Source organism: Capra hircus, chromosome 3 (assembly GCF_001704415.2).
Source record: "Capra hircus breed San Clemente chromosome 3, ASM170441v1, whole genome shotgun sequence".
Lineage (NCBI taxonomy): Eukaryota > Metazoa > Chordata > Mammalia > Artiodactyla > Bovidae > Capra > Capra hircus.
Window position 1 is genome coordinate 79225379 of NC_030810.1, and position 15925 is coordinate 79241303.

General features: G+C 35.7%; 1 protein-coding gene across 1 annotated transcript in view; it reads right to left on the reverse strand.

The window, feature by feature from the left end:
• Positions 1-15473, reverse strand: part of OLFM3 (olfactomedin 3) — a 225502-nt gene extending 210029 nt beyond the window's left edge. The window contains exon 1 of the mRNA XM_005678030.3: positions 14980-15473. Coding sequence (XP_005678087.2) covers positions 14980-15048 — 69 coding nt within the window. The 5' untranslated portion in view covers positions 15049-15473. The remainder of the gene's footprint in view (positions 1-14979) is intronic.

The following is a 15925-nucleotide window of genomic DNA, read 5'->3' on the forward strand; positions in this document are numbered from 1 at the left end:
ACGGTGGGGTCATCTGCGTATCTGAGGTTATTAATATTTCTCCTGGTAATCTTGATCCCAGCTTATGCTTCATCCAGCCCAGCGTTTCTCATGATGTATTCTGCATAGAAGTTAAATAAGCAGGGTGCCAATATAGAGCCTTGATATACTCCTTTCCCAGTTTGGAACCAGTCCATTGTTCCATGTCTGGTTCTAACTGTTGCTTCCTGACCTGCATACAGATTTCTCAGGAGGCAGGTCAGGTGATCTGTGATTTCCATCTCTTGAAGAATTTTCCATAGTTTGTTGTAATCCACATGGTCAAAGGCTTTGGCATAGTCAATAAAGCAGAAGTAGATGTTTTTTTGGAACTCTCTTGCTTTTTCAATGATCTAGTAGATGTTGGCAATTTGATCTCTAGTTCCTCTGCCTTTTCTAAATTCAGCTCAGACATCTGGATATTCATAGTTCCTGTACTGTCGAAGCCTGGCTTGGAGAATTTTGAGCATAATTTTGCTAGTGTGTGAGATGAGTGCAATTATGTGGTAGTTTGAACAATTCTTTGGCAATGCCTTTCTTTGGGTTTGGAATGAAAACTGACTTTTTCCTGTTCTGTGGCCACTGCTGAGTTTTCCTGATTTGCTGGCATATTGAGTGCGGCACTTTCACAGCATAATCTTTTAGGGTTAGAAATAGCTCAGCTGGAATTCCATCACCTCCACTAGCTTTGTAGTGATGCTTCCTAAGGCCCACTTGACTTTGTATTCCAGGATGTCTGGCTCTAGGTGAGTAATCACACCATCGTGGTTATCTTGGTCATGAAGATTTTTTGGATAGTTCTTCTGTGTAGTCTTGCCACCTCTTCTTAATATCTGCTGCTTCTGTTACATTCATACTGTTTCTGTCCTTTATTGTGCTCATCTTTGCATGAAATTTTCCCTTGGTATCTCTAATTTTCTTGAAGAGATTTCTAGTCTTTCCCATTCTATTGTTTTTGTATTTCTTTGTATCGATCACTTAGGAAAGCGTTCTTATCTCTCCTTGCTATTTTTGGGAACTCTGTATTCACATGGGTATATCTTTCCTATTCTTATCTTTCACTTCTCTTGTCTCAGCTATTTGTAAGGCCTCCTTGGACAACCGTTTTGCCTGTTTGCAATTTTTTCTCTTGGAGATGGTTTTGATCATACACTCCTGTACAATGTTATGAACCTCCATCCATATTTCTTCAGGCCCTCTATCCATCAGATCTAATCCCTTGTCTCTGTTTGTCATTTCTACTATATGATCGTAAGGGATTACAGTTGTCAGGTATAGAGCTAAATGGACTGTTTGTGAATTTTGAAGCTTAATTCCTTGTCGGTTGCTTCCTTTACACATATTTTCTCCCATTCTGTGGGTTGTCTTTCTGTTTTGTTTATGGTTTTCTTTGCTTTGCAAAGGAATGTTTTGGTTACATGATCCCATCAGAAAATTCAGGGTAATCTTCTCATCTGAAGACTCTTTATTTAGTCAAATATGCAAATTCCCTTTGATTATGTAAGGTAACATATTCACAAGATCTGTGGATTGGGATATGAACATCATTGGGAGGACCTTATTCTGTCTACTACAGTTCAGGTTTCTTTCTTTTTTTTTTTTTTTTACTATATTTAGCGACATAAAGAACCATAGCTCATTATTGGAAAATAACATTGTAAGTCATAACTCAATAAAAATTTCTGTTATTTTCAATTAAAAATAATACAATTACATGGATACTATACTACTACCAAATAGACTAAGCTATTTGTCTAAAACATATAGACATAAGCTAGCTAACCATCTATCAGTTATGCTAGAGGCAATTTTTGCCATTATGAAGAATTAAAATAGATGGCCTTTATATTTCCTATAAATCTAGGAGTCTATTTCATTTTAAATGTTGTTTGATAAAGACAGTAGAAACATAGTGATTCACTCCTTTATTTTTCATTAAATCTTCAAAAGTTAATGAAAAGGAATGATACAAAATTAATGTTAAATATTTTGTAATGCTTGGGATATGCCATGAGCTTATGTGCTTTTACATTTTGTGTGTGTGTGTGTGTCACCGTATGTCCCCAACTGGATTGTTATAGTTTTCTCAGTGATATAACTGATTTTTAAGAGTTAAGTAGAAGAAATATAGATTATATTCTTAATTTTCATAACCTGACTGTCTGTAAGCAGAAGGAAGGAGGATGAATGGGTGATGATATACATTTAGAAGAAATAAATATTCCCCATTTTAGGATGACCTACCAATAGTCAAGGTATGGTTTTTCCAGTGGTCATGTATGGATGTGAGAGTTGGACTGTGAAGAAAGCTGAGTGCTGAAGAATTGATGCTTTTGAACTGTGGTGTTGGAGAAGACTCTTGAGAGTCCCTTGGACTGCAAGGAGATCCAACCAGTCCCTTCTAAAGGAGATCAGTCCTGGGTGTTCTTTGGAAGGAATGATGCTGAAGCTGAAACTCCAGTACTGGCCACCTCATGCGAAGAGTTGACTCATTGGAAAAGACTCTGATTCTGGGAGGGATTGAGGGCAGGAGAAGAAGGGGACGACAGAGGATGAGATGGCTGGATGGGATCACTGACTCGATGGGTGTCAGTTTGAGTGAATTCTGGAAGTTGGTAATGGACAGGGAGGTCTGGAGTGCTGCAATTCATGGGGTCGCAGAGAGTCAGATACAACTGAGCGACTGAACTAACTAACCAACCAATACAAAAGAGCATTTGGATCAACATCCTTATTTTTTAAATGAGGAAATAGATATCAAAAAGGTTTAGTCAATTTCCTAAAGCCATATGGCTGGATAGTTGCAGTGTTGATGTGAGGCATCAGACATTCTAACTCCTAATTTACTGCTCTGTTCATACCAGTATGAACTTCATAATATCCTAATTATTATATAATTTGTTCTGAATTTTATATGGTTCCTCTGTTCCTTTATCTTCATTTTATATGTTAAATTAATACTAATTATATTGAATCCTTTGAGAAGTATATTTTCCAAAAGAAATAACTATGTAAAAATGGACAAAATGGAGTATGTTTCTATTGTATGTCTGTCTGCAGTGTTTAGATGTGAGTAAAAGAAAATGAACTTAAGAATGCTTTCATGCTTTTTTCTTCCTTCTGTTTCTTCTTACCTGGAGATAAATATTAAAGATTAATTGAATGAAGTTAGAGACCCTATTCTGAACAGTAATGGGAGGGAACAAAGTCTCAGATTAATGAATGCATTCATCTGTAGGGGTGTGTGTGTGTGGTGTCAGTAGGGGGCAATAAATTTCACTCAAAATGCTTAAATAAGCATTGACAAATTTACATGTCTATAAAAGCTGCATCCCTGATATGTGGATACATACTTACCTCCCCTCAAGTCTTTATCTTTTCACTATATTTGAATGTGTTCAACTCCATATTCCATGTAAATTCATTTATAATGTTATCATTTTTTAATCTCCCTTTTAATTTTAGGACAAATATTTTGATACGAAGTGTTTTCTCACTTTGACTGATAGGGAAGTCCTGCTGCTTTGGCACCAATGGTGGTGCTGCTAATAATTATTGACTCCTTCAATCCACTTGATTCCTTACTCTCAAGTACCTTATGTCCTGGTTTGAGTCATTGTATAACTACCTTTTGGCATGAGCTTTATAGTTCTCCGTACATTTTATCTTACTTATTCCTAGAGACTTTTAAGGTATGTGGAAATCAAACTAGGGTCATTTTATTCCCTGACTTTGTCTAGGACTCTGATTACTGTAGAGAGAAGAATATAGAGAGCAAAATATAAATAATAAACTAAGCATAGTAAAAAGTCTTTATTGTGTCTTGAGCTTGATTATGTTTTAGTTTGTTCAGTACTACAAAATATGCACTAAGGTGTGGTCATGGTGCCACAAAACTCATGTAGATGTGAACTTTCCCAGAAGTGACAGCATCTTTTGTAAAGCAACATTTCACCAGTGACATTTTGGTGCCAGTGAATCAACATTTCCAATACTGATCTCTATTTGAAGAAATCCTGCCTTTTGTAACTAGTAATGCTATTTAAGTCATTACAGGATAATATTTCTTAATCATCTTCAATTTAGTTGGGAAAATGAAAAGGATTGTCTATTCAATTTAAGTCCTCCTTAATGGGGTGATTTAGATAGCTGTTTATTTGGGTGGTTGAAACAATTTTATTACTGATACTTCTTTTCAGATCATTTTAACCTGTAAATTTAAGTATAAAAAGTTGCATTTTTGACTATATTTAATTCAGATAAATCTAACTCTACCTCTATTTGTTTTTAATTATTAAACTTTATTTTCTTTGGTAGTGGTGTGCACATATAGGCATGTAGTACAAATGTGAAGCCAATATTACTTCTCTTTCTATGGAATATTTCAAGAGTATATAGTAAGATAATAGTTTCAATGGAATATTTTAGAACCTTAAAAAATAACTCAGCCCCTAAAAGAGCAGGAGAAATATAGATAATATACTAATTTATCTAGTAACGTAAGACATTACATAAAATAAATGTAGTCAAAACAATAAAATGTTTAGACTTGTAAACTTATGTAATTATGATAGACTGTTATACATACACTAGGAATAAGAGGATTTGATAACAGGCATCATGAAACGTGCAAGTAGTTCACAAGAATATTGAGTTTGCAGCATCCCAGAAAGTTCTGAGAAGTAAAAAAGTAGAACTAAGGATAAAAAGCCTCTTGATGAAAGTGAAAGAGGAGAGTGAAAATGTTGGCTTAAAGCTCAACATTCAGAAAACGAAGATCATGGCATCTGGTCCCATCACTTCATGGGAAATAGATGGGGAAACAGTGGAAACAGTGTCAGACTTTATTTTTCTTAGCTCCAAAATCACTGCAGATGGTGATTGCAGCCATGAAATTAAAAGATACTTACTCCTTGGAATGAAAGTTATGACTAACCTAGTAGCATATTCAAAATCAGAGACATTACTTTGCCAACAAGGGTCCGTCTAGTCAAGGCTATAGTTTTTCCAGTAGTCATGTATGGATGTGAGAGTTGGACTGTGAAGAAAGCTGAGTGCCAAAGAATTGATGCTTTTGAACTATGGTGTTGGAAAAGACTCTTGAGAGTCCCTTGAACTGCAAGGAGATCCAATCAGTCCATTCTAAAGGAAATCAGTCCTGGGTGTTCTTTGAAAGGAATGATGCTAAAGCTGAAACTCCAGTACTTTGGCCACCTCATGTGAAGAGTTGAGTCATTGGAAAAGACCCTGATGCTGGGAGGGATTTGGGGCAGGAGGAGAAGGGGACGACAGAGGATGAGATGGCTGGATGGGATCACTGACTCGATGGATGTGAGTCTGAGTGAACTCCGGGAGATGGACAGGGAGGCCTGGCGTGCTGCAATTCATAGGGTCACAAAGAGTTGGACACGTCTGAGAGACTGAACTGAACTGAACTGAAGGATAGGGAGACAGGACAGGAAATTCATCAAAAATTTAAAAAGATATAATCTTGCAGCATTCTTCAATATAAATAACCTGGTATTAGTTCCAAGCCCTTAAAATACAAGGTTCTTAAAATTAATCTTACTTCCCTAACCCAAATATATTGTCTAATGAGCACATGGACAAAGAACACAGAGTTGAGTCATTTAACCTAAGACTTTAAGGTTTTTGCTTCATTTCTTCATTTGTTCACTCAGCAAATGTTGACAAATTCCATATCTGAATAGGCACTGTGCTAGTTGATAGATAGGAAAGGATAAGATGATGACCACAAATGACACAGAGCCTGTCCTCAGCTACATTATAATTTAGTAGGGAAGACACATGGTAAGTACCCAGGTCTTTGTTTGTTTGTTTGTTTGTTGTTTTAAAGAAAGTGGTAAGTATAATATGTGTGATTGGAGAGAGTGTTTTACAAATCTAGGAGGAGAAATCCAATTTATTCTGTGTTCACTGAACACCTATTCTGTGTCAAACACAGTGCCAGCGGCTGTAGATGCGAAGATAAATAAAACATGATTCTTTTCTTATAAGAGTTCTTAGTTTATCAGGATTACCTCCTCCTGGGGTACAGAGTGTCAGGAAAGGATTTCTGGAAGAAGTGACATTTTAAGTTGCATCTTAAAGTGTAGGTAAATTTTTGACATGGGGCAGAAGGATAGAGCTTGCCAGGGAGAGGCGAAAGCAAGAACATAACAGCATCTGTGATCCCTTTTTCTGGTGTTATTTTTATTCTTCCAAAAGCTTGGTATGAGGATGACAGAAGGCATAACTTTGTGATATATGCGTTACAACACCTTGTTTTTAAAGCACAAAAGATAAATATTTTTAGAAAACTATATTCTTTTGAAAACATTTTTGAGTATTTTTATTAATATTAGGACCATGTATATTATCGGCACTGTTGATCAAACTGATCTTACTTTATTTCTGTATCTTGGAACCCCACGTTTCTCCAGAATGGCTTGCAGTCTAAGTAACATGCGTTTTAAATCTCACTGCAGTATGGTTTGCAGGTGTTTTTTAAATACTATATTTCTTAAATATTGGTTGGTCATGGATAGGGTTTATCTAGATATTATATAATTGCTCTCATCTATTTTTACCCTTCATATGAAATAATCAATTCTTGAATTACTTAGGTGGACTCTGATTTGTATGTGCAAATCAGGAGAAAAGTTATTGTGTCTAATTAAGGGTCAAGTCTTTATAAGGAGTTTATAGTAAAGTCTCTATTGAGAAAAGCAAGGGAACCAGTATAAACAGAGGAAATGAAAAAATCCAAGAGAAAAGAGAATTATGTTTATAGAAGTGGTCATTTCTCCATTACTGCTATGGTCTGAATGTTTCTCTCTCCCTAAATTCATGAGATTATACCCTAATGCCCAAGGTGATGATATAAGGAAACGGGGCCTTTGGGAGGTGATTAGGTCAGGAGAGTGCAGCCCTCAGGTCTCTCAAAATCTGTGATTTTACAAGCTAGACTCTACAAAATTCTGCTAATTTTTAATGAATTTAAATATTATTAAATAGAATAACTTAGTCTATTTGGACTACTATAACAAAATAACCCAGACTGGGCATCTTGTAAACAGATACTTACTTCTCACAATTCTGAAGGCTGGAAGTTCAAGATCAATGTTACAGCTGATCAGTTGAGTTCCTTCTTCCAGGTTCCAGACTTCTTACATTCTCACAAGGTTGAAAGAGTGAACTATCTCCCTGTGGCCTCTTGTATAATAACTCTAATCTCATTCATGAGGACTCCATGTTAATGATCTCATCACCTCCCAAATGCCCCATATTTTTATATCATCACCTTGGGATTAGGTTTCAACATATGACTTGTGGGAAGGGGAGGGGGCACAGACATACAGACCATAGCATGGAGCCATTCTAGAATATAACAAAGTAGTTTCAAGAAGACATAGATTTTTTTGTCTAGTAATGAGGACAGGGAGGCCTGGCGTGCTGCAATTCATGGGGTCGCAAAGAGTCAGACATGACTGAGCATGAACTGAACTGAACTGAATGCAAAAAATGCCATTGATAATTTGATAGGATATTGCATTGAATACGCAGATTGTTTTGGGGCAGTGTAGTCATTTTTATAATATTGATTCTTTAAATCCAAGAACATGATATATCTTTTCATCTGCTTATGTCACCTTCAATTTCTTTCATCAGGGTCTTATAGTTTTCATAGTACAGGTCTTTTGCCTCCTTGTGTGTGTTAGTTGCCCAGTCGTGTCCGACTCTTTGTGACCCCATGGACTGGAGCCCACCAGGCTCCTTTGTCCATGGGATTCTCCAGGCAAGAATACTGGAGTGGGTTGCCATTTCCTTAGGTAGGTTTATTCCTTGGTAGTTTATTCTTTTTGATATGACAGTGAATAGGATTGTTTCCTTGTTAGTATATAGAAATGAAAGAGGTATCTTTTTATCAAGTTTGTATCCTGCAGCTTTACCGAATTCATTTATGAGCTCTAATAGCATTCTCTGTGTATAGTGTCATCTTTGTATGAAGACACAGTTCAGTTAGGTCACTCAATCGTGTCCTACTCTTTGCGACCCCATGAATTGCAGCACGCCAGGCCTCCCTGTCCATCACCAACTCCCGGAGTCCACTCAAACCCAAATCCATTGAGTCGGTAATACCATCCAATCATCTCATCCTCTGTCGTCCCCTTCTCCTCTTCTCAATCTTTCCCAGCATCAGGGTCTTTTCAAATGAGTCAGCTCTTCACATCAGGTGGCCAAAGTATTAGAGTTTCAGCTTCAAAATCAGTCCTACCAATGAACACCCAGGACTGATCTCCTTTAGGATGGACTAATTGGATCTCCTTACAGTCCAAGAGACTCTCAAGAGTCTTCTGCAACACCACAGTTCAAAAGCATAAATTCTTTGGCACTCAGCTTTCTTTATAGTCCAACTCTCACATCCATACTTGACCACTGGAAAAACCATAGCCTTGACTAGTCAGACTTTTGTTGACAAAGTAATGTCTCTGCCTTTTAATATGCTGTCTATGCTGGTGATATCTTTCCTTCCAAGGAGTAAACGTCTTTTAATTTCATGGCTGCAATCACCATCTGCAGTGATTTTGGACCCCAGAAAACACAAAAAACCTCAAATAGCCAAAGGAACCTTGAGAAAGACAAATGGAACAGGAGGAATCAGGCTCCCTGATTTCAGACTATACTGTAAAGCTACAGTAAAAAAAAAAATAATAATAATAATATGATACTGGCACAAACACAGACTTACAAATCAATGTAACAGGATGGAAAGCCCAAACATGAACTCATATACCTATGATCAATTAATCTATAACAAAGGAGACAGGATATACAATGGAGACAAGACAGTCTCTTCAATAAATAGCACTGGGAAAAACTAGAGAGCTATGTGTAAATACACAAAATTAGAACATTCTCTGACACTATACACAAATGTTAAACTCAAAATGGATTAAAGACCTAAATGTAAGACCAGATACTATAAAACTCTTAGAGGGAAAACATAGGAAGAATGCACTTTTTCATAAATCACAGAATATATCTTTTTGGATTCACCCCTTAGGTAATGGAAATAAAAATAAATAGAGTCTTATTAAACTTAAGAACTTTTCCACAGCAAAGGAAACCATAAGTGAAACAAAAGACAAGCTACAGAATAGGAGAAAATATTGGCAAATGAAGTGACCAACAAGGGCTTAAGCTCCAAAATATACAAACAACTCATGCAGGTCAATATCATAAAAACAAACAACCCAATCCAAAAATAGGCAGAAGATCTAAATAGACATATATTTTTTTTTCCCAAAGAAGACATACAGAGATGGCCAAGAAGCACATGTAAAGGTGCTCAACATTCTTAATATTAGAGAAATGCAAATTAGAAATACAGTGGAGTATCACTTCACAGAGGTCAGAATGGTCATCATCAAAATGTCTACAAACATTAAATGCTGGAATGGGTATGGAGAAAAGGGAACCCTCCTATTCTGTTGGTGGCAATGTAAATTGGTATAGCCAGTATGTAGTATGGTGGTCCCTTAAAAAAAAAAAAAAAAAACAGAGCCAGCATATGATTCAGCTATCCTACTCCTGGGCATATATCCAGAGAAAGCTATAATTTGAGAAGAAACATGCACTCCAAAGTTCATTGCAGCATTATTTATAAAATACAAGACATGGAAGTAACCTAAAATGTCCATCAAAGAGGAATGTATAAAAATGTGATACGTATATACAATGGAATGTTACTCAGCCATTAAGAAGACTGAAATATTGCCATTTGATACAATATAGATGGACCTAGGGACTGTGATATACTGAGTGAAATTAGAAAAAGACAAATATCATGATATCAGCTCCATGTGAAATCTAAAAGAAATGCTACAAATGAGCTTATATACAGAACACATACACAACACTGTAAATCAGTGTAAAGTGAAGTTGCTCAGTCGTGTTCGACTCTTTGCAACCCCATGGACTGTAGCCTCCAGGTTCCTCTGTCCATGGGATTTTCCAGGCAATAGTACTGGAGTGGATTGCCATTTCCTTCTCCAGGGAATCTTCCCAACCCAGGGATTGAACCCAGGTCAATCTTGTAGACAGACGCTTTACCATCTGAGCCACCAGCAAAGTCAACTATACTCCTATATAGATTAAAATAACATGTCAGCTTCTCATTTTTACAGGTGAGAGCACTGAGATCAAAGCTTCACAGTTATATATGTGTGTATATTTATTATACTATATATATGTAATTGAAATAGGAAATGGCAACCCACTTCAGTATTATTGCCTGGAAAATTACATAAGCAGAGGAACCTGGTGAGTTACAGTCCATGGGGTCACGAAGGGTAGAACACAACTTAGCGACTGAGCATGAGCACATATGTAATAAACACACACATATATACATATTAGCGGCAAAGTTGGGATGAAAAATGAGGGTCTTGTCTGGAATCCTGACCCTTTTGCTTCTCACTCTGGTGCTGCTTTCCATCCCCCAGAGAATGGGGCATCACAATACTCATTTTCTAAAGAGAACTGTTAGAGAATTACAAAGAATAAGAATTTTCAAAGGAAAATATAGGAGAGCAGTACCATTTTAACCTTGTCAAGTTCCTGAAAGCATAAGAAAGAATATTTACATTTCAAAATAAATGTTTAATTGTGTTAAGAAGGATGTTATAGAATGGGAGTATGGAAGTCATTTACTTTTTCAAAACATAGATGGACTGTATTGAACTTTTCACTTTTTTACCATATCAGGGTTTATTGGTGTGTAATTACAGGTCCCTGCCAGATTCTATCAATTAGTATTTTCTGTTCTAGTATGAGTTGATCCTGTTGTATAGAGGATGTGTCTGGCAAAAAGGAGTTACAGAAGATATATTTTTAAGTCATCTTTAAAAGGTGACTTTTAAAGCAAATTGATACTGATCTCTATTTCTCTTGCTGTTTTTGCTGTTATTATTTTCATTTAAAAGCTACAAAAACATGAACTTAAACTAGATTTATGTACTAAAGCCACCCCTAGCCAATTTAGGTCTTTGATAATTCTGTTTAGCAATGCCAAAATGCAAAGGCACATAACATCTTCTGTTATGAAGATATAACAGTATAATTATTGAAATTCTCTTACTTCCTATCATGTTTATATGGCTTAATACAACTGTCTTATTTCAAGCAAGAGTTCTAATGGGCCAAGTTGTTTTAGAGAGAAAAAACAGTTTGGTGTTGAAGATTATTGCTGAATCATTGTTTCATTTTATGTCTGTGGTGTCAGCAAGTACCATGGTAATAAGTTCTTTAAAATATTTCTAGGTAAGGATATAGTGAATGCTTTCTCAATCTAAGCATACTAGGGCATTTTGCAATATATTTATCACACAAGTATGACTGCTTTAAAGTATTAACAGTCACGGCAATGTGTGGCTATTCCTATGTCACCTCTTTTTAACTGTTCCCCAAGTGTGTGAACCTGGTATAAATGTTCTGTTTGAAATCTGCACAGTCATGTTTATATCTCCTTTCTTTATAATTCAGCATTGCAGAGCAGAGAAATTCATGGTACTGTTTCAAGGAATTACTGTTTTGTTATAATGTTCAAATAATGGTCTGCTAAAGATTTTCTTGTAAAATAAAAAGAGGTCCACTCTTCTACTATCAAGGTCATTACTAAACTCTGTGCCTTCAGTTTAAAAGCACAGAGATGCCATCTAGCAGCCGCCCTCAGGAATTTCCTACACAGAAATAGTCCTTTCTCTGCAATAATTGAATTCTTACAAGCTTTAGGTTTTTCTTTATTTATTGAATGAATGATGATTTGGCACACTGCCTGTAGTTCAGATACTCCATTACAAGCGAAATTATTTGATTGCTTTTAAAATAAGCAAAGTGATACACCCATGAGTTTTTCTAAATGGAATTGGAAAGTTGTTAATAAGATTTTAATTAAGAAAACATAATTCTCATGATTTTTTTGGAGAGGAAAATCAATAATCTCTCTATGTAAAATACAAATAATTGATTAGTATTGAATTGCCTTCCTTTGCTGAAAGAAAATACTAATCTTACCGATTTCCTGGTATATCAAATGAGAGAAAAGAAAGTAAATGCATGCTAAAAGTAAGTTCATCCTATGATAATAAATTCTTTTTTCTTTATTTAAATATAAAATTGACTTTCAAGTAATTTATCTTACCATAAGATGGCGATATCTAAGCACTTTATAAAGTCAAATATGATCTATAAGTTTCAATCTCAGGAAGAATATTATAAACATAAATATAATATAGTCTTCTATGAAGTAGAATTGGTACTATTGTTAAAAGGCCTTTTATTCCAGATAAATTAATATATAATAAGCATGCTCTAAAATTTAGTTCTCCAATATTTGAAATATGTAATAATCTTCTACCTAAAAAATGTCTATTCTGTTTTAATAGCTCTCCTATTTTGCCAGTTTGTATGTATCCATGCATGATTTATATATAGTATAAATGTAAAACGTAATAATAGAGAAGAATACTTAAATGGATTTATTTAAAAATATGATTTTGAAATATATCAGCCCTTACAAGTTAATATATTAAAAAATTAGTTATTTAGAATTTTTGTATGTTTAAGTTTCATCTCTTAATTATTACTTATTTGTCCATAAACTGGTCTTATGTGCTATTGTATTATTAGAATTTAATTTTGATTTTACCAAACAATTTGCATTATGGATGCTTATTTTATTATCTAAAATATATAGTTAGTAAAAAAAATAACATTTGATATAATTTCTATTTCATAGCCTAATTGATCATCATTCTGAGAATTCAGTGGTACCATCTGTGATTTTGGAGAGGAGAGATGATATAGTTTGGTGATTCTTAAAAGTTTGATAAAACATAACATGTTCACTTTTTTAAAGCAAAATGTCTCTACTGTCCAAAGACTTTACAACATTAAAATCACTTGCTATGAGCATTTTAATATTCTCTATATTGTCATATATGGTATAGAACAAATACCCATCTGGTGTTCTTTGCACACTGTATTGCAATATCTAGAAGCTGAAAAGGACGTTTGAAAAGTTAATGTATGACTTTTCTTTCCTAGATTTCTCAGCTCTGTTGTATCAAACAGCCAGAATTAAGTCTGAAGGAAAGTTTTCTGTTGTTGAATACATGGAAATAAATATCAATACTAGAAGATCATGTTGATTAAAAATGGATCATTTACTTGGAGGATTTATCTCAATATTTATCAGAAGCCCTTCTTTATATATTTTTAATTTGGGGAAGAATGGGAAAGGGAAATGAAGATATTTATGCATTAAAGATATCATAAAAGTCAAATGAACATGCAGTTGTTAGTAAAACTCTGCATTATAAAATCATTTTAAAGAATTAAAAAAGTTTAAGTCCAGTGATATTTTTATGTAATAACTCAGTGATTAGCTTTGCTTTTTAAAAATGTATTACCAAGAATATTCCAAATGAACTATATAATAGAATGTATTCAGAGCTGTAATGAACATAATGCATTGAGAGTGGCAAAGTATACCATAAATCCAGAGAAAAAAATGAAAAAAAAAAAAAAAAAAAGAACGCAAAATCAGCACTTTGTACCTGGATGTAAAATGCTTTAAAGCTATATCTTGGTGTATGAAATATTCCATTAAGATCATTAAGACAATATACTGCATGAAAATTTCACAGTGTTAATATCAGTATAACCATAACTTTAAAAGAAAATTATTTTATTCTAATCAGGTCTTTAAATATGAAAAGTGTCCAGAAATAGTTGTAAGTATGTATGACACGATTCTAAATTTTCACTATGTACTGATTTAGGCCTAGAAATATCCAGTCAACCACAATATTAGGCTATGCTTAGTTCTATTCAATTGTGAAAAGAAACAATTTCTCTGCACTATATGGCTATTTTAAAATAACTTTACTATATTCAAAAATATAACTTTGTAACGTCACATCATTTTTCATATTGTGTCAAATTATTCTTAACCAGTTAAATAAAATAGTTTTGGAAACTGTATTTCCTTACTCTTTTTACTAGATGCCTTGTATCTTATTCCAGATAATTACAATTTTATTAGAATGCTGATGCTCTCAAATTATCTCACTTTATCCTCAACACTTTTCTTATATACTACTGAAAATATTTCTCCATATTTTCTGACTTTTTATCAAAAGAGGTTAGCGTTCACTTTAATTTCCAGTACTGGATAATTTGCAGAGTTCAACAGCTCTGAGAGGGCACATCCTTCCTATTCCACTCCTTAGTTTCAAAGGTTTCTTACTTCCTGTTTCTTAACACTGGTAATCAGAACTTCCTCAGTGCTCTGTAATTTTCTTAATGAAAAGAAAGAAACAAACACAAGCCCCTTTGCCCAGTGCCTCTCAGCCATGGCAGAGAGTAGAGCTCTGCTGCTCTGCCGTGCGTGTTACCAGCAGCATCCCAAATGTTTTGGACACAAACTGCAGCACGTCTGCTACGGGAGTATTATTGACCAGAATCAGCTGGAAAACGCTTCTCTCCTTTCAACAAAGAAACGGTTCACATCTCCTAAACATGATTACAAACTGCATTATTTTAACTGCTAACTCTTTTGCATTACCCGTCCGACTTCAGAAGAGAACGTTAAGCCCTTGTATATCAAATAAGCTAAATTCTCCGGAGAGCCGCATTGCCCGCTGCCAATACACGTTACATTCGCCCCTGGTCCCTCCCCCACCTCTCCAGGACTCTACCTTGAGGAGCTATTCTTTGGGTAGTTCACCTTGTTATCTTCCGAGCAGTGGGATACGCCAGGCATCACAGGATTGCTAGAAAAGCTGTCTTTAATGTTTCTTTTCCTATTTTTTTTTGCATAATTAAATGCATTTTTGGCCGGTCTGTTACATATTGCACATTTATTTCAAACAAGAGTTAAAATATTGCCCGTACCTTGGAAGGATCTAATCCAGCAAGCAAAGACAGCAGCAGGAGATTGAGTAGGTTGGACGTCGCCTGCATTCTGATCTGCGTTTTTGCCCCCTCTTTACTCTTTTATGTAGCCACTCCACTCTCACTGCAGAGACCTTTCCTTCGTCTGTTGCACTTTCTGCCTGCCAGTCAGAGCAGAGTGGAGAAAGAGGCAGTGGCAGGAGCGGTAGCAGTAGCAACAGCAGCGACAGCAGTAGCGGCAGCAGCGGCAGCCGCCCTGGGGGGCGATCATTCCGCAGGCATTCTCAGAGCTGGGAGTCCGGGAGTTCTAGGGGTGGGTTGAGCTGCAGTGGGCGCTGACCGAGGTGCTGAAGCGCCTTCAAGCCTCACGCCCCAATTTACCCTCTCTCCCGCGGCTATCTAGCCAGCCCACCTCAAAAGTTTTGACCCAAGAAAAAGATAAAGGGAGCAACTGCTGAGAGAGGTGTGGAGACCTGGACAACGGATATGACATCACTACAGCTCCTGGGGGCTTGGGGAGATATTTTGCGAGGAATTTGTTAACCAAACAAGAATTGACTCTCCTATTCCAGTTCAGCATTTGCTGGCATCTTCATCTGCAGAGTAGTCAGCTAGATAAAGGATTATGAAACAAGTAGTGCCTGAAATTGTCTCCTGTCATTTACAGAGGACCTGATACCATATTTAGTCCTTTAAAGAAAGTTTGCAATGCAGACTATTAATGTGTATTTTCTTCTCAAAGCACACAGTCTGTAGCTATTATATATGCATATATAATATATTTGGTTAGGAATTCATGTGTTTTTAATCTATTTAGGGCTTTTGATCGTCTGAAAATGCTATCATACATAAATGAAGAGGCTTTTCTTTTTAAACTTGTAAATGAGATATTCTACTGGTGACCCTATACACCTGAAATTTCAGCCCCTCATACACAGTCATTCCC